The 25218-nt window shown below is 37.7% G+C and overlaps 1 protein-coding gene across 8 annotated transcripts; it reads right to left on the bottom strand.

The window, feature by feature from the left end:
• Positions 1-471: 471 nt before the first annotated feature.
• tent4a (terminal nucleotidyltransferase 4A) lies at positions 472-24146 on the bottom strand. Of its 8 annotated transcripts, none has more exons than XM_056254453.1 (14): positions 23073-24144; positions 18106-18229; positions 17927-17973; positions 16989-17109; positions 16739-16846; positions 11633-11761; positions 11168-11381; positions 8557-8683; positions 8360-8466; positions 5660-5841; positions 3835-3981; positions 3584-3739; positions 2773-2935; positions 472-2732 (listed from the first exon to the last, which is right to left on the bottom strand). In XM_056254453.1, the coding sequence occupies exons 1-13, from the start codon at positions 23759-23761 to the stop codon at positions 2786-2788; spliced, it is 2301 nt and encodes a 766-aa protein (XP_056110428.1). In that variant the 5' UTR covers positions 23762-24144; the 3' UTR covers positions 472-2732; positions 2773-2785. The 8 variants fall into 8 exon arrangements, with proteins under 8 accessions (XP_056110428.1, XP_056110429.1, XP_056110430.1 ...); XM_056254454.1 differs by having other exon boundaries at positions 2773-2932; XM_056254455.1 differs by having other exon boundaries at positions 3686-3739.
• Between the last annotated feature and the right edge of the window lie 1072 nt (positions 24147-25218).

Here is a 25218-nt window from a genome sequence, read left to right as displayed (position 1 = left end):
TATTTTATTTCAGTTAGTTGCTAAAGCAAAATTATTCATTGAATTTAACTAAAGAAATATATATTATACAGACTTAAACACAATCACTAAATCTTTACAATTAAAATGGAAAATATAAAAATGCAAAATAATACTAAAATAACTGTTCTACAACATACACAGTAATACCTAAAACATGAATTTTTAACTATAACTTAAAGCCTAAACCGTTTTTTTTTTTTACAATTCATGCACGTAAACTCATATCCTTGTGTTAGTAGTAAGTCCTTATTAGCCATTTATCAACTTTCTCTTTGGGGTTTATTAGCAGAAGATCTCTGAAGTGCAAGCTCACCATCTAGTGGTAAAACACCAGTAACAGTTTAACAAATCTAACATTTCTCAGTGCTGAGCTGTAAAGCATGATTTAAAATTGTAGAATTTATTCAAACAATGAACGGAGCAAAAATAAACCGCAAGCAACTGCATGCATGGTTTTAAGATGTTTATTTAAAAAATAAAATAGAAAAAAAATTACATAAAAATATTGAAGGAAAACAAAAACAATTCCTCCGTCTGACCTCTTAGATGCTTTGCGGCCACATTGAGGGCTTTCAGTATAAGGATTGACAAGTTCAGGAGTGCTTTTGGCCACTGTGACATAACAGACGTCAGCAAAAAAAAAAAAGGTTACATTTAAAATCCATCATTGATATTCAATGAGGAGTGTCACACTGTATCAAGTAGTACATCACCTCAAAAGGTCAAACCATTACAGAGTGAAATACTTCCACCTTTCCAACACATCTACAGATTCACTCAGGAAAAACGGAGCCATTTTCATTTAGACAAATCACCAATAAAGTAGGTCCTTATTTGAAAGGAGGGGGAGAGTTGCCTCAATGTCTGACTCATTTTGCAAAAGATGCTGGTTCTATCTAAAAGCAGAAACTGCTATTAGAGTTACATTTGCCCTATTGCATTGATAGGCGGGTGAGTCAAGAGTTACAAGGACAATCCACAGTCTCTGTATCAGATATGACTTTGTAAAACACATCACACAAGTCAAAGTCATTCAATACAGACTGCAGGACATGGTTGTAGCGTTGTAACAGCAGTAAATGTAGTCCGGTTGATCTCTAGGAGGAAATATTTGCATTGCAAAAACTCCAGACAAGACGTCCAGGTGTTTTTCCACCATTAAAACAGTCTGAACTTGCATACAGGAACTGTTCACATGTGCGTCGATCTCAGGCCTTAGTCCGTTGACGGTCACTCCGATTTAGTTTCTTGACAAGATTTACAAGCAAATGGCCATCATGAGGGACACAGGAAGAGATTTTCAAAACTCCACTTGCATAGTAACAATAACCTGTATGCCTGTGACGTTCTGAGCAACAGCAATACAGTTTTAGTGTGCCATATACAAACAGAACACAAAAAATCAATTCAATACAGTACAGGAATAGGTTATTACCAAAAAGGCATATATTAGCGCAAGTACCTGGCAATAAATGCACGTCAAGATTCCAGAAAGGAATCAAAATAAATTCCCTTTCTCCGCTAGTCTGATTCGGGTGCCCATTCAAAAGTCGAACTAGGTCCGATTAGGGCACCTTGCATAAAGCTGCACTGATCTGGAGTCCTCTCGCACGTTCATTAGAGCTTCCCTAAAATAATTCACGTCTCACACTTACCTATAGCGACTTAAAAAGGACAGACACACATATAAATGAAAGCGCATTAGGACCAGGAGCTCAAGCTTTTTTTCCGATTCTCAATCTGATAAACCCAAGTCCTACAGCCTCAATGCCACACAACTACAACCTTAAAGACAAAACGAACGAGACAAATAAAAGCAACAGCTGAGATTCTGAAGCTCAATGTGGGAACACAGAAAGTGAGAAATGGCGACACCTGTTGGTAAAGAGTGGAAAGTCGTTCTGCGAGATCTAAACTGGCTGCTTTAACTTGCTCTTGTCCAGGTGCAATTTATGCCGAGAAAAAGGGGAAGAGGGAATATAAACTCTCAAAAAACTCTTTTAAAACAGACTTTTTTCCCTTAAGGAGCCTGTCTGACAGGATCTGTAAACGATGAACAAAATTAAAAACATTACAAAAATAAAAACATTTTTACAAAACAAACAAAAGGCTGGACACAAAAACAACCAAAAAAGAAATTAAATGTTTCCAGAGTGAAGGAAAATACAGAAATTAAGAAGTTATTGCACAAAAAAGTAAAGGTTGCGTGATGTATACAGTCAATACGGTGGGGGTCTCTGGAAGCATCTTGAGTGCAGAATTTGAAGCCAGCGTTACACACACACACACACACACACACACACACACAACCTTTGAAAAACACATCCTCACCCGATACAACAAACATTTGAAATCCACTGAATCTAGTTCGTCCCACAAGTGAAGGGTGTCACGTTTAGACCAAAAATGTGAAGCATGAAACACATAAAAAAAAGGAACGTTTCACCTGTCAACCTGGAAGTTGTGGAGTAGACGACCGAAAAAACAGTTCCTGTTCTCGAAGCTTCCTCAGGAAGATTGCACAGGTCAAAAAACAAACAAAAGTCTCAACATATACATGCACAGATTCAGTGGCAGACTGAACTACTTAGCACCACCATCACCACAACTACTGAACGAGGAGCTGGGTTTCAAACGCTGGTCTCTCTGTGCTCACACCATCAGTAGGAGGGCTAAATGAGTTCTCATCGTTTTAAGATGGGACCAGAGGGGTGAAAGAGGAAGCAAGTGGAGAGGGAGCGCCCATAGGGGAGCGCCGTCGTCTTTATCTGCTGACGCTAGCCGGCAGACTGTCCCTCTTCCTGCGGCGCCAGGTGTTGCGGTTGTACTGAATGTGGTTTCGGTTGGAAAGGACGGGACTGTGCACCACGGCGGGATTGTGGAAGCCCTTCAGAGGGAACTTGGGACCTGTCTGCTGGAGATAAGGCAAGATAGGGGAACTTAGAATCATGCTAGCATCTGAAAAAACGGCACAGCATATATAAAAACTGGATTTAAATACACATAATTTAAAATACAAATGCACTACCATTCTAAAGTTCTATCAAGACATTGATAATGTTACGAAATGTCCATTTCAAAATGCTTTTCTTTTGAACTTTCTATTTATCAAAGACAAAATGCATCTAAATATTAAGCAGCACAACGGTTTTCAACATTTATAGAATTGTTTCTTGAGCAGCAAATCAGCAGATTAAATGATTTCTGAAGGATCATGTGACACTGAAGACTGGAGTAATGGCTGCTGAAGACTAAATGACATTTCAATATATATATATATATATTATATATATATATATATATATATATATATATATATATATAAATCAAATATAAATCAATTATTTGAAATTATTTCAAAATGTTACTGTTTTTTACTGTATTTCTGATCAATTAAATGCAGCCTTGGTGAACATGATGGTGAACAACAATGTTTTTCATTCAATTTCATAATTTTACCCTATCCTGTCATTAAACTAGTCTGTGAAGTCTAGATGGAGGGAAAGTTGGGCTCACTGTCAAGATACAGCATATAGAGGAGAGCGCACATGGGACAGCCTACCTTTGGATGATGGTGGGGACTGGGTAGAGGGCTGGGGGGAGCTGGGGGGACTGCAGGGGGGGGCATGTGGAGGTATAGGGGTGGTCCATCTGCCATACACACCTGTCTGCCAGGTAGAGCGTGGAGAGAAAGATTGCCTGGGATTGGCACTCTCGCCTACAGAAAACGAGAGAGAGGGGGGAAGTTGGATTCAAGAACATGCCAGTGTCATCATCATCACAATTAGCTACCAAACCAAAATCGCCCCTCACCTGGGTGGCCGGAGGCATGGTGAGTGCTGCCGTGATGCTGGCTTTGCCCGTGCCCATCTGAAGCGCTGATGACAGGGGTCCCGGCGGCAGAATCTGGAGAGGGAAGGGGGCTACAGGTGGAGTGACATACGGTGTGGAGTCAGAGTCCTGGAGGAGCAGAAGTCAGTTATGTGAGAGGGAATGACAATCTAAGGCATATTAGCCCTGTAAAGTCTGACATATGAAATAATCTTATTTTTTTTTTTTATGTAACAATTTGTTGAACCTTTAGACAAAAAAAGTCTATATTTTTGTTGAGTATCATATGATGGATTAGGCTTTTATGGTTCATACAACATAATATAATAAGAATATGAAGCTCAGTTTACTCAGCACACCTCAATTTTATTCAGAGGCCCAAACGGAGCAAAAATATGCAATTTGGTGCAGTCGCTGATATTTATATGGCCAAAGTGTAAGATGAAATCTTTTCTAGCTTTTAATGATGATAGCTTGTAATGTAAATCAATGAGGTCTTACATGAGACCTTATAACAGTATAGCAGACTACTTATAGTTAAAAATGATATTTATATGCATTTTATGCATCTTCCAATAATAGCTCGTAATAAATCTAAGCATTTAAATATCATCTTACTATCAAAACTCTGTTGTTTCTATTGTGGGGAGTCAAAATATCCAATCCATTTGAATACAATTGAGAGATTTACAAATAAATGTTCCTCAACAGCCTGATGTATCATATTTGACTAGAGCTGCACGGTTAATTGTTAAAAGATCACATTTTCGATTCCGACACCTACGCAATCTAATTCCTAAATGACAATGAATCAGCTAGGTTTATTAAACCTGAGATCAGAGCGGAACACTCAAATCTGCGTTCGCACTGCCGCTGAGCCAGAGAGAGCAGTTGTCACGTAGGCTAGGTATGAAACATCTTCACAAACAGTCTGTTCAACCACACATCATCATTACTTCTGTGTTACAATAATTCAAATTATCACAGAAGTACTAGGATAAAAATCATAGACACTAACGTCTACGGTTGCGATCAAAATAGAGTACACCGCTTTTTAAAAGTAACAATGCTTCATAAAAAGATTGTATCTATTATATTGTTACACCAGTAGGTGGCGACAAGTGACTTAATCTTAATTTTTCATTGAATCATTCAAGAGATTCGTTCAAAAAGGCTGATTCATCCAGTAATGAAACAAGTGAAGTCTTCGAGCAAGTCATTCATTCTAATTTTTTTTTTTTTATAATTCAAATAAAATATATTTAAAAATAAAATGCAGGAATTAACATTTTGTCAGAACCTCTAGTAAATTACATGTTTGTGTTTAGTCAACTATTCAGAATCCTAAAAAAAAAAAAAAAAAAAAAAAAAAACATGATTCTCAATTTAACAAGAATTGTGCGGCCCTATATGTAACGCTCACATTTCAGTATTATTATATAAAAATAAAAAAAACATAAAAAGTAAATTAAGTAAAACTAAGTGGTTTCAGTCCAGTAAGTGTTCATCTTGGAATATAACTATAATATAAATGTTATTCTTATATTTACTTGTAAAAATATCCACCTCAAGGTTATTGTACACGTCTTTTCTTCTGTGAAAGCATTACTGATTTTTATAATTATACTAAAGTCCTTTTAGTTGCTAAAAGGTTTAACCTATCAATCAGATGACAGAAGGGATGTAGTCGATTATGTATAACAGGTTTAAGTTATAATCATTTAAAGGATAATTTGCCATAAATACGATACACTAGAGCAGGCTTTATAGGGTTAAAGTACAGACACAGATGAAGGATGATGCTTACGATATCGCTGCCTGACAGCGAGGACGCAGAAGAGGCAGAGGAGTGCTGTTGAGGGCTGGACAGGGACATGGGAGAGTCTGCGCTGTGAGGGGACACAGAGTCCCTCTGCTGCTGGTCCTCCACACCTACACCCAGCAGTGTGACCGTCTCCACCTGATCCACTGAGTCTTTATGAGATGGACCTACATGCAAAAGCCATCAAAACATCAGCCAAATCAAAGCAGGTTTCATTTGAAACATGGCTGAATTGAAATAAGCAGATTCACTGAAGAGCAACTATGCGTCTGTCAAACCAGACTGAGGACTTTGACAGCCACATTTCAAAAGGTCACATTCTCCATTACCAAATTGATCTATCAAGCTTTAGTTTAATAGAACATATTATACCACGGGCTGTTTAAATACTCGATTCTGATTGGCTGGAAAGTGTGCAGTAAAACCGTTTAATGCACAGGTAGTTCCAGTCAGTTTGATTACAGTTCGAAATTAATCCGCTACTATAAACATTGGTAACCATAGTAACAGAGTTACACTTGCAAAAGAGTGAGAGAGAGAGACACATATGAAAACGTTAGGTAGGCTCAGAGCCATAGAGAGAAAGAGTTGCAACGCTCTTTGATCGCTCGCGATGGCTGTCACGTGGTTCATGTAAGCCCCAATAGTTCCAAAACGCGGGCTGTCATGTTCTTCTATGGGACAGACAGCAGCGATTGCATTATTGACCGGTAAATATAAAATAAAACACACACCCAAGTACTTTTTCAGCTGTTACTGCATTATTGCATTTTGTTAATGTCAGTTATGCATTTGGAGAGGCAGGGTGACAACGAAATAGCCTACTACTGTATAGTACTTAGATACGTTTTAGGCTTTTTTTTTTTTTTTTTGAGGGAAAAGACAGAGCTTGATAAGATCGAAGACGACAAAGATGAGGTCAATACGAAAAAGACAACTAAATGGGCAGTTAACACTTTCAGTGACTTGTTGCGCCAAAGACAGAACAATTGTGATTTCGAGACCTAACGTTACTCTGCTTCTCTTTTAAATGAGACATTGCGGGAGTTTTATGCCTCTGTTCAGTCTACCGCTGGACGCGAATACAGTGTTGCAAGTTTGATGCGTCTCAGAGCAGGTATAAACCGTCACATTACAAAATACAACATCATAAGGGATAAAGACTTCAAGTCAAGCAATGCCGTCTTTAAATCAGTTTTAAAGCACTACAGGAAAAAATGGAAAAGACACCAGCGTTCATCATCCGCGTAAGAAAAGTTTGGTTTGACATACAGCTAATTCATTTAAATAAATGACATGATTAGTTCAAATAAAGCTTGCCTTGTCACTGTCAGTGTTGCCTATCATTCATAAATAATTTTAATAAATACATGAATCATTAAGTTAGCTATAGCCCTATGCTTAAGCAACGAGGGGACTGTAGACTTTAAAGAAGAGACGCTCATAGGTAACTCACGCACGCTTATATACGCTTCGCGTCGGGTGGTTCTTCGCCTCTACGTCGTGCATTAAAATCCTTTAATGCATGGCTAGCCGTGGATTATCCCTTACTTAATCAGTCAAAGTCATGAATAAGATGTGTGAAAGGGATACAATGCTAGTGAGGACACTTTCTCACTTCTAGGGCACCTACAAAGCTACGGTTCGTCAGAAAATGTTTCAAATCCATTTATATTAATGCATTGCAAGGACAGACGACAAAATGAAAGGGTTTGCCAAAGTGACACTCCTTCACTGCAATCAGAAGTGCTGCAATGCACTCAAACATAGGCATTCATTGACCAATGAAATGTTATTCTTTTATTGGTAAAAATAGCAGGTTTCATTTATTTGAATTACTTTTGATAGATTCGACCAACATCTAGGACAGCGGCTTCCACTAGGGGGCCTCAAAACGACTCGATTTAAAATACAGCAAAACAAGCGTTAAAATAATCCAAAATACAGTAGATATTTCATGTTTTATTTCACACCCTTTTTTCTTGGCTCTGAAGAACCAGGATTCCCACGGTCTAAAAAACCTGGGCAACTTGCTTTCTAGACCTGGAAATGTCATGTAAATGATTAAAACGCCTTAGCCACTTTCATAAGGACTAAATGTTTTTCTAGTCATGCGAAGCTACATAATATTTTAAGTAGAAATTGAGTAAAACGATTTTCGAAAAACCTTATCCAGTACATCACAAACATCTGAAGAAATATTCTAAATTAATTGATTAAAAAGAGTGGGATCCCTGAAGAACATTCAGCTCTTAAAACGTGTGGCTTCTAAAACTTTGAAAGTTTAAACTGTAATTATAATTACTTTAGTTATTTTAATCTATGGTCATTGCTAGTTTCTACAAATAATTTAAAAAAAAAATGTTTTAAACGCAGCAGAAGGACAAGTGGAACACCTTTTTGTATTTACATTCTGGGACTGCCTTTTCTTAAGGATCAATGCTATGCGGCCCTGCATGGAGTTTGGGGCCTTGCAATATCTTAAAAGGCATCATTACAATGCTGTAAAACATTAGGAACACACTCCACCCCAGGACATAAGTGACTATCTAAAATGCCTTACCAATGAGAACTTATTGCACCGGGAGACATTATGAAGTACAATCAAAAACAAACAGATCAAATTCACCTTAGTATCTGCAGTCAATAGATGTAATCTGAGAAATTCTTCACATTGAGACGTACCTGGATTCCTCTCCAAGCGGGAGTTGTGTCTGCCACCCCACTTCTTTATGATCCACTCCCTGTAGTCAATGACTTCCTGGGTGACTTTAATAATGCGGCCCAAAGTGCTGAGGGGACAATATAAATGACTAATTAAATAAAACTGAAAGTTTGAAATAATTAGGGTGAGCATGTTTTTATGTCCATGAGAGCTGTACCTGTCACTGTCTTTGTTGGGGTAAGAACGTGCAAGAGGTGAGACGGCGTGACCCAGTATTATATACGCATAGTCAAAAGCCTCCTTTACCTGCATGGCACCATAAGAGCTTCTGCCCACATCATTACCTGAGCAGTCACACAAAGAAAAGGAAAATAAGTACATATATTAGTATGTATTATATGTATACTTAACCAAACAACTTGCAAGTAAATTACTTTTTCACACGTTTAAAAGAAAATCAGTAATGCCTAAATGCAAATAATGAGATAGAACATCTCATTTTCTCAAGCAATTCCTAAAGTGTCACATCACATTTTCTCAAGCAATTCCTAAAGTGTCACATCAATGACAACATTGCATCTGAAGCATGCTAATGATTCCTTAAAGTCTGTCCCAAAATATAGGCAGCTGCTTTTTAAGAGATACTGTGTTTTGGCCAAATTTAGATTCCAGGAAAAGGCGATACAACAAATGTATAGTGGAAAGCATGGTGACTAAGTAAAATCCAAAACAATAAAAGTTGAGAGAACAAAATATACACAAATATTAAGTGATAGAATTTAATTAGTTTGAAATATCTTTGTGCTAATATTTTTATTATGGGAGAGTAAATATTTAAGTAGACAGTGAATCGATTCGATTTACAATTTATAGATTTTTGATTCAGTTCAGGAATGATTTTCCAAATGCAGAATATTCGATTCACAATGACATTTGATTCAATTAAATTTCAATTAACGATTGATTCTGTATTGAAGTGTATTCATAGGAATGTATTAATGCTTAGAATTTCTTGATTCTCAAGAACCGATACTGATTCTTAAATCCCAAGAATCGATCTTTTAGTCTGCTATAAATCTCCTATATCCTAAGACCCAGGGACGTGCACAGGGGGGTTGCTCAGGTTGCCCGGGCAACTGCCCATATGCCCTTCTCGACTCAGGTTGCCCTTCCGAGGGAAAAAAAAATAAAAAATCGTACAATGGATGCAGAATTTCACGTAGGCCTAAAAAAAAAAAAAAAAAAAAAAAAAAAAAAAAAAAAAAATCGCAAAGCCTCATTCACTTCCATTCGGGCACTCAGCTCAACTGTTTACGTGGCTGCAGCGCTGCACGCGACCGCTGCGTAAGACCCCGCAAATTACTTAAGGCCCCGCCTCCATCTCGTGTCATAGCGCGTCAATTAATGTGTACAACATCCATGACAAAATGAAGCGAAACTATCCTTTTGGTCACGAAAAGAGAAAGAAGAAAAAACCATGAGAGTGAATTGCGGGAACAACAATCAGGTAAACTTGTGTTCTCTCCTCTCTAAGTTTGATGTCAGCATAGTTTGATGTTTTTCGGTCTTGCTAACCTAGCTGGGCAGACAGTGCATCTCTTGCATCACTTTGTGCCTGACAAAAGTGAGAGTAAAATACAATTTTTTTACGTTTGTTTTTGATAAACGACAAAGTGCAACGGTGTTTGTTTACTGCAGCTCAGAAAACATAACCGCGTCACGTGTGTTATCGTGCGTTCATGCGCGTGCACGAAATGAAACTCGCATTTTTCAAGCAGAAATATGTGGAGACCAGACATACTGTACAATACATGCACGTGAATGATGGCACTCCCAATCAAAGTACACATTATAAAACAAGACACTGATTATGTAGTCTCAGTGTAGTTAAAAACTCTAAACAACTGCACTAATTATGCAAGATAGAAAGCAATGTATTGACAATTTGACATTGATTGACTATTGATTTATAGGCTATATTGAATTTAAAATGTTGATTAGCTGGACATAATTATTAATGTCCATAATTAAAACCATAATTAATCCGAAAAAAGCCAAAGCTCAGGGTTATAATTTATTATTTTCTTCTTATTTATGTTTACGTTAATATTCACTTGTTATGTTAACATTCTATAGAAAATACTCTATTCAATAAATATTGTTTGTTTGAACCTCATTCTGTTCTATATTGTTGTAGCTACTTATTCTTTGACTGTTTTGTTTAAAGGAGGGAGGATTGTATTGGGAGAACCGAAGTGTCAGTTGTGAATGTGTGGCAATGGCAAATGGTTTACATAACTCACGAACTGAATACGAGCAAGAAGCACAACTGAATGTACGGGAAGCCAAAAGGTTAAAAAAGGATTGTATTTTTTCCCAAAATCTAAGCGTTTTTTTTTTTTTTTTATACAAGCAAGTTTTTCCATTCAATCCAGATTATTTCTTTTCAAATAAAATTAATAAATAAAAATAATTAAATAAACTAATATGAGGAACTCTTTTTCTCATGTATCTCATCTATGGGGGGGCAGAGCAACTGCCCCTCAAAATTCCTGTGCACGTCCCTGCTAAGACCCCTTAAGCATAAATATTACGGGCAAGCAGAAATCATTTAAAGTGTTACCTTAGCAACATGCTAAGACCAAACTCTATTGAAATAAATTGCGGGATCAGTCTCGGTGTGCTTCATGTGAGGAATTAGCTAAACTGGTCACTTATAAGGTTTCAATTCAGAAAGGACGCTGCCTCAGAAGGTAGAAGACAGTAAGAAGCTCACTAAGTTTTGCATAAATGGAGCAATTTTTGAATAAATAGCTTGTAAATTGTACCTGGAAGAAGAGGGTCCTCAATACACAGCATGGAGGGCCTGTAGCCATTACTCATGGCCTTCATGATGTCCTCTTTAGCCATGTAAGCACCACCGTTCTTTATCCTGATGCCGGTCTTCAGGTAGTTGAAGTGTCTTCCATACAGCTCAAAAAACTCAATGAGCAGAATGCCAAGGTTCATGTTGGGATTCCTGGCATCAATTCTTGGGTGTAACTGCAAGTGTAAACCAAAAATCAGCAGGCAAGTCGAGACGTTCTCTTTATTTGCTTGGCACAGTCATTTATGAAATCAGCGTGGCTGATGCAGTCAAACAAAGGTAGGAAAATATGCTTGACAATGACGGATCTCCAAATAAGAGAACAAGAACAAGTTATTTCTGATGTGAAACACTATGGTTCTTCTCTTCGCCTAAATGTCGAAACAGTTTACATGCTTGAGAACTAAACTGGCTGCTAATGTTGCACCTGTAAGAAGCTGATGACCATCAGTATGAGACTGTAGGAGCTGATTCCTCCTGTGAAGACTTCATTGAGGTCTCGCTGTAGCAGGAACTGTTTCAGCACGAAGATTAAATAAGGCAGCACGGTATACTTCTGTGTGGGAGGGAAAACAAGATGTTTAAGACTTTAAAACACAAAAAAAGACCGTTTACACCAGGCATTAAGAAGCAACTCAAAGGCGACTCCGTGACCACTTGAGATGAGATTTCATCAAAGATTTCACCATTCTGGTCTTTTTACGAAAACAGTGTCATTACATGTTGACCTCAGGAATATCGACATGTTTCTGTGAAGTCTTGCACATTTATGTGGTTTCAATAGACTAAAACATGGGAAATGCATATGCAGCTGTCTTTCACCGGAGATAACATCCAGCTGTTCAGAAGCAGCAGAAATATTTACATGAGGTAATGTGTTATGATAACTGGAGACAGGCCAATAAATATCACATTCCTCCATGTAAGATCGACATCGTCTTAAAGACTATGGGGTCTCATTCCCTAATAATGCAATGCATACAACTGAGAGTATTCGTATTATTCCTCCCCAGTGGGAGTGTATGGCACCCTTATGAACCATGGATAGGAAAATGATGAAATTTGGCATATTTATTGGGGTGGTTTTGAATAAAACCCTGACCAACTTTGGGGTCTCTCGGACCAAATTTATATATACACCACCAGTTCAAATATTCACTTTTCTTTTGTCCTATAAACTAAATTCTTATTACACCCGATTAATCTCCTCATGCTGATCACATTCAACATCTTACATTAAGACCCATTACAGTAATCGTCATTTTAAAATGTATTGCATTCTGTTTTTTCACTTCTCCTTTGGCTCAGATGATCACTGGACCGAGCCACACATAAATGACTGAAGAAAATTAATATTCCTTTTAGTTCAAAAGTTATGATAGGAAGTTAACCCAAATTTTGATTAAATGTTATATCCTATCAATACTTTCTGTAGATCTATCAAAGAGAAACTTGGTACACTTCATCAGCACCACAATTTGTGGGTGGTGCTGTTCCAAAATATTTAGCCAGGATCGGATGAACCACCTGTCTGCCATTTTGAATTTTTTTTTATGATATTTTTTTTTTAACGCTTTGGCATATTGGCCCAAAATTTGCAACACCTCATGGACAGCATGTCCTTAAAGTGTCTAAAAAAACATAGACAGCGCTACCTAGTTTGGCTTTTTACAACAAATCTTATAACTTGGAAAAAAAAATGAATTCTCTCAATGTCTTCCTTGATTTATGCCAATTTCAACATCTTATTTGTCATTTTCCAACATTTTGCTCACCTGCCATGAGGAAGTATATGAAAAACAGTTTTTTACCACTCCTAGAAATTATAACAGGCCTACGTGGAATACAGATACAAAACACATGCTATGATGCACATAGCAGTCCTTCTGAAAGCTGCTTGTGTTGTTTGATGTGCTTGCTGTATTTGTTGTCCCTGCAGTGCCTTTGGTGTTTGGCCCAGAATTGCTGCTTGTAGCTATATTCACCTTATGTTTTTGTTCAATTTATGAAGGTGCCGTAAAATTGAATCACCATATATTTTATTGCAACTGTACAATACTATCATATATTCTATGGTAAGAAAACAAAATCTCCTCTTGTGGTTGCACAGATGAGAGCTATGAAGGTCATCTCCTTATTGAAAATTCTCCCTTGAAAGCTTGCTGACAGATGTTAAAGTTATGCTCCCCCCCCCCTCCTCCTCCTTCCTTTAGTCAAACAATGACATTATAAGACTGACACGAGATCAGAAAACAAGGAGTAAATCTAGGACACCTAGAACATGTAAATACAAGCAGGATCCAAAAAAAAAGAAAAGTTACGTCTTGCCATTAGCAGGTGTGGCAAATAGAGCTGTCACGATATCTACTTTTTGTTGTGCGATATATTGCACCAAAATTAATTGCGATAAACGATATTATTGTAATTTTCAGACCATTTTATGCCACTGATTACATAATGACAATATAATAGCATAATAATGCAAATACACTGTTTCAAAGAACATTTTATTCTTAATCTATTCAATATTTAGACATTGTGAAATGTGAAAAAATATATCCCAAATAAATAAAACAAGTAAATAAATACACTTTCGTTAACAAAAAAGTGCAAGGTATAAAGAACTAGATCAAAACAAAGTAATATGTCAATTTAAACTTTTAAAGTGTCTCACACAAAGGCACAGATGCATCAACAGGACATTTCTGCTGTCAGATTCGTTTTTTAATTGTTAGGCAGATTCCGAGAAAGGAACACCAACATGTTTACCTTGTGGGGCTTAAAGGAGAACTCCGGTCAATTTTAACATTGAGCTCATTTTTTTGGTAAATTTGGAGTGCTGTCAGTACAGAGAACAACGACAAAAATCGGTGTTTCCTACACCGTGTTATCCTCTTTTTAAAATGTGCACACTGTTGACTTAAACGGGGCTAGTTTTAAACCTGTTAACATCCTTGATGTGTCATTTTAAGTGAACAGCCATGTGAGTGATGTTATTCATAGTGAACACGGTGAAAGATATGAATAAAGATGTGAAAGATATGAATAAAAATGATGTTTATTCAGCCAGCTCACATACCCGTATTTACTTCCTGTTTTCGGTCGAAGTCCACAGTAGTCGATTGTCGAGTTCGCGCGCGCGATCATTGGTAACTAAGATAACTAATGATCGCGCCCGCGAACTCGACAATTGACTACTGTGGACTTCGACCGAAAAAAGGAAGTAAATACAGGTATGTGAGCTGGCTGAATAAACATCATTTTTATTCATATCTTTCACATCTAACGTTACTGCAGTCAGATTCACCGTGTTCACTCTGAATAAAATCACTCACATGGCTCAATTCCATGTTGGACTCGTTATTCCTAACTGGCTCGCTGTAGATGTCGCAGAACACTTTAAAATGCAGTTGGTTCACGCCTTCTCTTTACCTGACGGTGTCTCTCTCTCTGTGTGTGTGTGTGGGGACACGCTGCCTGAGCCCCGCCTCCGACACAGAGTGCAGACAAGATGACAGAGGGAGCGCGATCAACTAAAATGTTGGTGACATTCATTGTAATGTAAAAATAAATCTAATTATTATTTTTAATAATAAAACAAATTATCAGTTGCAATATATCGCGGCACCAAAAATGATCGCGCTCATTTCCATATATCGTGCGATAAGTCGATATATTGACTATCGCGACAGCTCTAGTGGCAAATGAACTGAAAAACTTTCAGGCCATGAAGTATTTTACAGATCACATAAATCTGTTTCCCCCCTCCTCCTGAATATTTCAGACAAACAGCACGTCATAACCAGCATCACACACACTCAGTAGTTAGTTGGAAAACACCACTTTTCACAACATCAAGACCACCGTGATTTTTTTCATGCTTTTCTATTACCAGTTAAACACAATTCACAAAAATAAAACAAATTAATTTTGACTAACCAAACTTTGGCATTTTTGTACTACCACAAAAGTTGTAAGAGACATAACGCATTATAGTCCTTAACGTCTCTATTGCAATCTCAAAATTCTGGCCATTTGATAATACCTAGAATATCAAAATCAACTGCAGGCAGTAGATCCTTTCCCTATTTAAAGGTGCAATGTGTAAAAATGTTGAGTATCTATTAACAGAAATGCAATATGACATCCATAACTATGTTTTCAGTGGTGTATAAAGAACTTACTTATTCTAAGGTAATAAAAACATTACGGTTTATTGAGACATTTATATCCCCATAACCGCGGGCACCCCCTTCTATGAAGGTCGACATATTGTGACGTCATGTTTCTACCGTAGCCGACAGCGCTACAGAGCGCGTTTCGTCACTGCCGTTGAAAGAGAAGCAGCAGAAAGCTAGAAGCTAGCCATAAACACCGTGAGTAGTGACTTTTCCCTTGTCAGTGGTGTAAAATATGTAGTTGGATTGTTTCATGTAACTTAGTTCTTCTCCCTCGCTGTGTTATGGCTTTGCTATGTGGGGATAAATGTGCTGGTTATATATTAAGATACTTGATCCTCACCTGACTATGGCTTTGTAAACTTTATCCATGATGTGGTTTATAATGGACTGTGGTACAGAAACTTGGCTTACTCTGGCTTTTATCTGCTGTCTCAGACGACGATATGTTTGTCCCGTTTTAGCCACCGTAGCTTCTTCGAAAGGGAGGGGTGAGAAGTGGGCTGAGCCCTTAGTGCAACTCGCAACCGAACCGCTAGATGTCGCTAAAAAATAGACACTGCACCTTTAACACCCAAACTCTGGAATAGTCTTTCTAGCCTCGTTTAGGAAGCAGACTAAAAACACATCTCTTTAACCTGGCATACGCATAAGACATTATCAATTTCTATTATTCAAATCAGTTAAATGATTTGTTAGGCTGCATAAATTTGGTCAACCGGAACCAGGAACACTTCCTATAACACCCAATGTACTTGTTACATTGTAAGAAGAATAGCATCTATGCTAATGTTAGTCTGTCTGTCTCATCCTTATCACGAGGTTACCGTAGTCAGCCGGATCCGGTCCAGATCAGATGGTGGATCTGCACCTAGACACGACCAAAACGCAGCCCTGATTGTCAGCAGAGACCGTGTCTACTAGACAATCCCCTGTGAAGGCCTCGTTGACACGACAGCCATCGGCACAGATCCTCAGCAAAGAACCAGACAGGTCCTCCGCACAGACCCTATGGCCAGCTTCGGCTCCATACCGGCATGATGAATCTGATCTTCAAGCAAAAGGAACTGGATGAATATTTGAATGCTACCGATCTAAATTCTGACATGTGATGCAGCCTGAATCATAATGACACCGTGTTCGTTCGTTGGCCAGAGGAGAACTAGCCCGCCGTCTGAGCCTGGTTTCTCCCAAGTTTTTTTTTTCTCCATTCTGTCACCTGATGGAGTTTTGGTTCCTTGCCACTGTCGCCTCTGGCTTGCTTAGTTGGGAATACTTCATAATATTCAACAATATTACTGATCTGACTCACTCCTGGGACTATACATAGATTTACAAAATGAGCTAAACATTACCTTCACATATTCTTTGATGAAGCTAGCAGCTTTGATGCCCGTCTCCACATTGAAACTGATGTCCACTTTCACCTCAGTCTCCTGATCTGTTAGTTTGATGATTGGTACCTTCAAAATTCAAAGATATACATATAAAATAATTAATTGCCAAGAAACCCACAAATATGTTACAAAAAAGCAACAACCTCTTCATATGAAACAAATGTTTAATCGCAAATGTTTAATCGACAGTAGAGGGAAAAATACATACCGTAGCTTTGTCGAGAACTTTGATGGAATAGGGTTCGGCCACACTGTGTTTTCTGAGGGCCTGCTCCAACTGCTGCAGGGGAGGTTTCTCCCATTTCCCAAACACCACCAGGTCAATGTCACTACAGTATAAAGAACCAGACAGAATCTTTCATATAGCTCTACATATGAATACCTTGCAATTTTCTGTTTAGGCAATGTGTTAAAATCAAAATGTCTCAATAAGCCCAGGCCTAGATCTCCACATGAAAACAAAACCAAGTGTTCTTGCTGTCAAATAAACTCATTCATTGTTTTCTCAATAGTGTTCAACCAAAAACATGAGGCCTAATGACTTAACACAAGGAACATCTTTCAGGTTTCAGAGACATACAAACCAAAACCAATTTTGGGACTGAAGAAGTTTTTAGAAAGCTAAACACACAAGTTCACATTTACCCCTGGTTTCACAGACAATGCTTAAGCCTAGACCCAGACTAAAATGCATGTTTGAGCTGTTTTAACTGAAAGCAACTTGCACTGACAAATCTTAAAAGTCACTGCCATTGTTTTGTCTCAAGATGTACACAAGTAATGTTATTTTTATAAGGAACGTGAAGGAAAAAAAAAAGCTACAAAATGTCCTAATTGAACTAAGGCCTAATCCTGGCTTAATCTAAACCCTGTCTGTGAAACTAGGCCATAGAGTTAGCAAATTGCAATTGATCATAAAATGTTTGCTCAGTTCCTGAAAGAAAGCTCAGAGCCAAAAAAAGGCAAGCACGCTATGATTGTGATGTATTTGGTCACATCCCATCCTTCTGTGAGAGTCATCTTACTGAGAATAGTGTTATGACCGTACAGCAACAACAGATCACAAAACGGCTTAGGGTTCTGTTTAAAATATCACTGTTGTGTTAATGTGCAAGATCAAACACACTGTTGCACATGTTCATTTACCTGGTTGGGAGAAAGAGTCCAGTGCTAAAGCTGCCAAAAACCTGGACCTAAGTACATAAAAGTAAAAACAATTACATTTGTATATATTTGGACTAATAATGTATAATGCCAATAGCATATATATATACATATATGTGTATGTATATATATACACACACATCAACTCTAAGCTTGCTTACATCAGCGGTAGGCCACAACTCCTTGATGACCGACTCTATCCTGTCCACCACCTCCTGTCTCATGGTGGCCTCCTCAGGACGAGGAGACATAAAATTGTAAAAGTCCATGATTTCTTCATGCAACCTTGGAAAAATGAAGGAAGGAAATTATGGAAATGAAGTTGGTACAATTTAAGAAGCCATTCATGCAGATCTAGGCCTATCACATAAACAACTCATGAAGCAAGAATCTTGAGGTTTGTTTTTATAGATTAAATGTAAATCAATTAACAACCTGTAAAATAAGTATACTTGGGCCACACAGGACTAAGAATTTGATTGGTTAAATGTGTACCAATAGGGGTTTAAGCATTTTTAGCAAACTCACATTCAGATCTGGCTCCATTTTGGTATGGAAACAGCCATGTTTCATAATCCAATCAATTCCCGATGGATAAAATCAAAAGCCAGAAGTATTTAATGTTTGCAACATGGAAAAGATCCCCCAGTACAATACAATAGAGTAATTCATGTGTAAAAACCCATTATGTAGTTAACCCTAATCAATTAAAACCTTAACCAAACAGAAAAAATGAGCAAAAGCAACATTTAGTGCAGTGGTTAATTAAAATGGGTTATATAATTACTTGATTCATGAACCTTTACATTTGGTGCCCCTCAATGTAGAACATCTGGTGAGCTTTGATGAGCTGACTAGATTTCTATTAGGTTTGGGTTTTTTTTATAAACATTTTTTTTTTCATTCTCTCTCAAAAAATAAAAAATAAAATCAGTCATAGTCAACACTTGTAGTCTGTCCTGAACCAATGTCTCTGAATTTAAACTAAGCTACGTTACAGGCTAACTTACACTTAGAAACAAAAAAATTGGGAGTAAACAAAAACTCAAATCAAACAAAGACTGCTACGAATTTTAAAACGCAGCCTATACCTTAACAGCCTTTTGCACCTATACACATAATGCTGTCTAGGACTATAGGCCACTCACAAGGTTGAGAGACACAGTCCCGGCCTCATTTGGTTCAAGAATCTTTTGTGGAAAAATTCCAGAGGTCTCCATCAACCATCCACCACAAATATAACAAGTTCATGCAACAGATTCATCCCTGCCTATGCAAGCCTACTAAAGACTTAAACATACATTGTATTAAGTACCCAGTGCAATAATCATAAATCAGCATACACTAAAATCCTGAATCCAGCCAGCCAACAGCAATGGACGGATGACAACAAATGTAACAAAAAAGTTAAAAGTAGAGCTGCAGCACGATTCTGAATAAATTGAGAATCACAATTCTGAAAAGACAACTGAACAAAATAGCATAACTTAAGAGGTTCTGAACGTCTGACAAAATATTAACTGGTGCAGTCTATTTAAAATGGTTAATTTATTTGAGTGAATTACTCAATTTGTTTTAATGACTCATAAAGACTTCACTCGTTTCATTACCATGAATCAGCGTTTTTGAACAAATCTCTTGAATAAATGATATTTAAGTCACTTGTCGCCACCTAGTGGCGTAACCATGTAATCAATACAATCGTTATTAAAGCCAAGTTATTCAAAATGTGATTTGCCCCTATTTTGATCGCTACTGTTGACATCAGTGTTTATATCGAAGTCGAACTATAAACTTTGGTAGCAATTTATTTTACGGTCCTATTCCTTGTATACACGTATACTATGTACTTAAAGCAATTATAATAACTGGGTTATAACTAGGTACTAACCTTAAACCTATCTGTAAAACTAACGTTAACTCATGTAGTTACATTATAATACCAGTACTTTCGTAGCTACACGTACTGTAAAATAAAGTGTAACCTAAACTTTTATCCAGGTAATTCTGTGATAATGTGAATTAGGGCTGGACAATATGGCAAAATAAATACGGTAATTATCGATATCAACTAATATGAAGAAATGTACTTATCACGATAAATGTCAAATCTTTGTCTTTCAAATTTAAAGGCCGATTTTTGCTCCAGAGTGAAAGTTAAACTACTATATATAATGTTGAATATAATGTATAATAATGGAATGGGGGAATATTTGTGGGTCCTGATAATACCAAATGTCTTATGTTACCGACCAGTAAAAAGTGTCCAACATTATTTTAAATATATCTAGTCAGTGAAAAAGTGCAAGAATATTCGTCTAAAATTATTCTGTATTTTCAGCTTCAGAATCATTCATGAATATTTTTATTCTGGTGTCACCATTGTCCTTGGGTTAAAAGCACAGAGTCCAAACCTATTCATTTAAACCCACAATATAATATCAAAGTTAGCATTTTAATCAACAGTACATTTTTTGTTAACCTTTTATCTTATGTCTTGGAGTATCACTATAATATCGTATCGTGAGTTCAGTATCGTGATATGTATCAAATCGTGACATGAGGGTATCGTTATACCCCTAATACTTTGTACAAAATATGCAAATGAACACAGAATTAAATACAACACAAGGTTTCTCGTTAAGAGGTTTTTTCCATCGAAAACCATTATAAAGAAAATGCTCATATTCTGGGCTCATTTGCTCGCCTGTATATAGTATGCATCATCAAAAAGGTGTAAACTGAATTTGATCTTTTAATATCACTGTATTGGTACAGTACCGCACTTTAAAGGATTAGTTCACTTCAGAATAGAAATTTCCTGATAATCTTTCTTTAGTTGAAAAGAAATTAAGTTTTTTTTAGAAAAACATTCTAGGATTTCTCTCCATATAGTGGACTTCAATGGGGTAGAACGGTTTGAAGGTCCAAATTGCAGATTCAAAGCAGCTTCAAAAGGCTCTTTCAACGTGATTACGTAATGCGTGGCGCATCGCAGAGCTAGTGCAAGACGAACATTTGTGGTTAAAAACTAATATATTTTTTTTTAAATTTTTTTTTAGAAAATGACCAATCGTTTCGCTAAATAAGACCCTTATTCCTCGGCTGGGATCATGTCGAGCCCTTTGAAGCTGCTTTGAAACTGCAATTTGGACCTTCAAACCATTGGTTCCCGTTGAAGTCCACTATATGGAGAAAAATCCTGGAATGTTTTCCTCAAAAACCTTAATTTCTTTTTGACTGAAGAATGAATGACATGAACATCTTGGATGACGTGGGAGTGAGTAAATTTATCAGGAAATTTTCATTCTGAAGTGAACTAAATCCTTTAATCCTCCAGGGCTCCGCGACAGTCACGTGACTGAAAACTATGGATTGTGGTTTTATCATCAGAACATGACAAACACAACGCAATTAAATATTACATGTTTTGTCTCTTAGAACTGCACATTTGACAGTAGCTGGAGTTGGGGATGCAGCTGTAAACGTGTTCATTGAAAAAAACAATATCATCTGTAAAAATTAACGATATATATATAAAATTTACACACATATACATATAGGCCTATATATTAGGGGTGTAACAATATATCCTGCCACAATATATCGCAACACAAAAATGCATTTCTGTGTGAGAAAAAAATTCAAGTTTACAGAGTTTTAGTGTCAGTATTACATTAAAGGTGCTCTAAGCGATGTCATGTGTTTTTTAGGCCAAAACATTTTTTGTCACATACAGCAAACATCTCCTCACTATCCGCTGGCTGCCTGTCCCCTGAACACACTGTAAAGAAACGCGATCTCTGTAGACAGCCCATGCTTCACAAACAGCACCAAAAACAAACTGCAGCGACCGGCTCCCCAAAACATAACAAACTGTTCCAGCCAATGACCGACAAGAAGGGTTTGGGGGTGTGGTTTGGGGGGTTAGTGTGCGGATGAGGAGGAGGGAGGGTCTAGCTAGCCTCCGTTTTGTTTGACAATAGTTCGAACGTCAACAAGAAGTGACGTCACCCAGGATCGCTTAGAGAACCTTTAAACTACTATATATAATATTGAATATAATGTATAATGATGGGGGAATATGTCCTGCTGATAATGCAAAATATCTTATGTTACCAGTAAGCCATTATATTAAATGTATCTAGCCAGTGACAAAGTGCAAGTATATTCATCTAAAATAATTCTGTATTTTCAGCTTCAGAATCATCAATATTTTATTCTGGTGTCACCATTGTCCTGTGCATTGGGTTACCTGGACTAAGTCCAAGTCTATTCATTTCCACCCCAATGTAAAATCAAATTTAGCATTTTAAAATCAACAGTAATTTTTTTGTTAACCTTTTACCATATGTCTCGGAGTAGCCTATAGCAATAATATCGTATCGTGGGTGAGTTCAGTATCATGATACGAATCGTGACATGAGGGTATCGTTACACACACACACAACTTTTTCTCTGTAATTTCTCGAATGAGAATAATCGCGATTATAATTTGAACAAAATAATCGTGATTATCAGTATAACTATTATCGTGCAGCCCTATGTAGCTCACAGTAGATCGGTCTTTAGGTTTATATAAGATACTAAAATCAAATCCGCTCACGGAGAAAATGAACAGGGTTTTTTTCTCCCGGAACCTGCCTATTGCACTTTATAACGTTCCAAAACACATACTATTAGTTGTAAGTCTGCTATGATTCAGTGCATTAAAACATATTCGCTTAAATAAAATGTACATCTATGGTTCTTAGTTCAGCGAATCAGTGGGTGTGTACCATAGACTGTAGGTGTGTACCTACACTCAACGTAACTCCGAATGATTCAACTCAATTCGTGAATGAATCGTACAGACCGGAAGAGATCCGACTCAAAAGAACGATTCGTTGACGAATAGGACATCGTCGCTAGCCTACTACTGCTAACACACGCACAGTCACACACATTCCACAAGTGACCCAACCCACCAAACATAGGAAAACCGGCTATCGTGCTAAAGCTAAAGTCCCGGTTCAGCACGTCAAAAAAAAAAGGCCCAGTGACACTTTATTACACACAAAAGGTCACAGAAAAAATAGCGTAACATTATAACGAGCGCTGCTGTTGTTATAAATCAAGCTCATCTCACCCGTCAACCCCTGGGTTATATTTCCTCGTCTTCCACGGCGTGCCAGAGTTCTCATAATTGCTGTTACTAGTCAAGCTGGAGAGCAAGTAGTTTATCCCATAGGTGCTGGCCTTATTATCGCTTTTCCTCCGGCTCGGATGATGGTGGTGGTGATGGTGGTTGTGAATCGCTGCCGGATGGGACGGGTGGCGCTTCATGCAACTCTGCTGCTGCTGCTCTTGATTGAAATGCCGTAGATGAGGATGATGATGATGATGATGGTTGACATTATTCAACACGTTCTCGCTGCAAGTAAAAAATGGATGGGCCTTGTTCATATTCCCAGCGATCACATTAGGGCTTGTAGTCCTTATTTTAGAGCAACTGGACGCCAAATCCACCACCGAGCCGGTCTTTTGGGTCATACCGCCGTCTCCCGTGTTTCCATTTAACGGGTGAGCCACAGAGCCGCTACCCGGGATCGCAGTGCTGTTGTTTTTAATGATAGTGCTGTTATTTGCATTGGACGCTACAGTCTTATAAACGTCATACGCAGGATAATTGACACAGAGGTGGTTGTTGTGGTGATGGTGGTTCTGGTGCTGACCTGTGTTAGTCCGGTTTACCTGAGACGTTTCCCACACACGCATCCATAAAGCGTTCGCAGGACCTTTCTGTTCCGGCTGAATCCAAGCGACCCTCGGATCCATTCAACTTGTCTTTCTAACAGCCCTGTCAAACAAACGAACGCCTTTTCCCCCCGTTCAGCGGATAAGTTTGTGTCCGGACTGCGAGAATGTGCCTGTAAACTGGGTTACGCGAGACGACAGGGAAAATAACGACGTGCCAAACGCCACAACGGGAATCAATTAGTGGCTCTTTTCCCCCCGCTAGCTAAACTGTTAGCTAAACTATACAGTGTTTCCAATATGGCGTATATTCCCTTGAACCCCGAAATCCAGTACGCATGTGTAGGATTTAAACCATCGGAGCAGCACACACCCCCACACAACTCCTCACCGAGCAGGCGCAATCGGAGCCTATTCAGCAACCCCACCCTTCTAACCGGCATCCAAGCGAGGACACATTTGAATTTACAACCCTGGCTAAATCAATCTACACCGCGACTCCGCGACGCGATCAAACGCAGCGCGCGCTCAGTGAGCAGTGACGACGGCAGCTTCATGATTATAAATGGCCGCGTTCTTGTTGATGTGCGCAATAATAGCTAATGAAGAGATGCTTCTAGAATCTTTTAATATCACAAAGTTGCATTATGTGCATTGATATTTTATATTATACAATGTTGCATTGTCAAATATTGTGGAAAAGGCAAAAATAAGTGGACATCTACTATCTAAAAGTATTTAAATGGACTATTTTGAGATTAAAGAATAAAATCTGTTTTGGTGGCTAATCTTACTTCAAGGTCATTAATCAAACTTCAAGTCAGTAATCGAAGGCCTCCCTACCAAGGCGGATTTAATTTGTCAACTGTAGGCCTACTTTTGCTGAAATTCTGAAAAAAAGAGAACTTTTATCAACAGAAACTATGGCCTTAAAAAATCTAGAGATTAATCATGATTAATTGTTTTGATGTATAAACAATAAATACAAAATAAGTAATAATTATGATTAATCTAATTTGTTTAATACATTCTTCTATTTAAAAAAATACATGCAACAATGGTGTATGGTGTTTTCTTGATGCAGCAGAAGTTCTCCAGATGCAGAATGTGTCACTGAAAAAAACCTTCAGCTCCTGATGTGAAGTTAAAGCTGAAAACCAATATTAAATACTATGGTAAGCAAATCCTTAAAGGGACAGTTTACCCAAAAATGAAAATTCTGTCATTATTTACTCATCCTTATGTTGTTCTAAACCTGTATGAGTTTCTTTCTTCTGTTGAACTAAAAAGAAGATATTTTGAATAATGTTGGTAATCAAAAAGTTGACGGCAGCCACCGACTTCCATAGTAAGAAAAAAAAAAATACTATGAAAGTCAATGGCTACCGTCAACTGTCGGGTTACCAACATTCCTCAAAATATCTTCTTTTGTGTTCAACAGAAGAATCTCATACAGGTTTGGAACAACATAAGGGTGAGTAAATGATGACAGAATTTTCATTTTTGGGTGAACTGTCCCGTGAATTATTTTTTTAAAA

This window comes from Rhinichthys klamathensis, unplaced genomic scaffold (genome assembly GCF_029890125.1).
Source record: "Rhinichthys klamathensis goyatoka isolate OS25496 unplaced genomic scaffold, OSU_Roscu_1.1 h1tg000111l_1, whole genome shotgun sequence".
Taxonomy (NCBI): Eukaryota; Metazoa; Chordata; class Actinopteri; order Cypriniformes; family Leuciscidae; genus Rhinichthys; species Rhinichthys klamathensis.
This window is presented reverse-complemented; position numbering and strand designations above follow the sequence as displayed.

What these genes read in the sequence shown, in the direction of transcription:
- tent4a (XM_056254453.1), bottom strand. Translation starts at nt 23,761, where the DNA reads ATGGATCCGAGGGTCGCTTGGATTCAGCCGGAACAGAAAGGTCCTGCG. An exon ending in TATAACCCAGGGGTTGACGG is followed by an intron (nt 18,230 to 23,072) that starts GTGAGATGAGCT and finishes CATTTTTCCAAG; the next exon opens with GTTGCATGAAGAAATCATGG. An exon ending in CCCAACAAAGACAGTGACAG is followed by an intron (nt 8,467 to 8,556) that starts GTACAGCTCTCA and finishes TTGTCCCCTCAG; the next exon opens with CACTTTGGGCCGCATTATTA.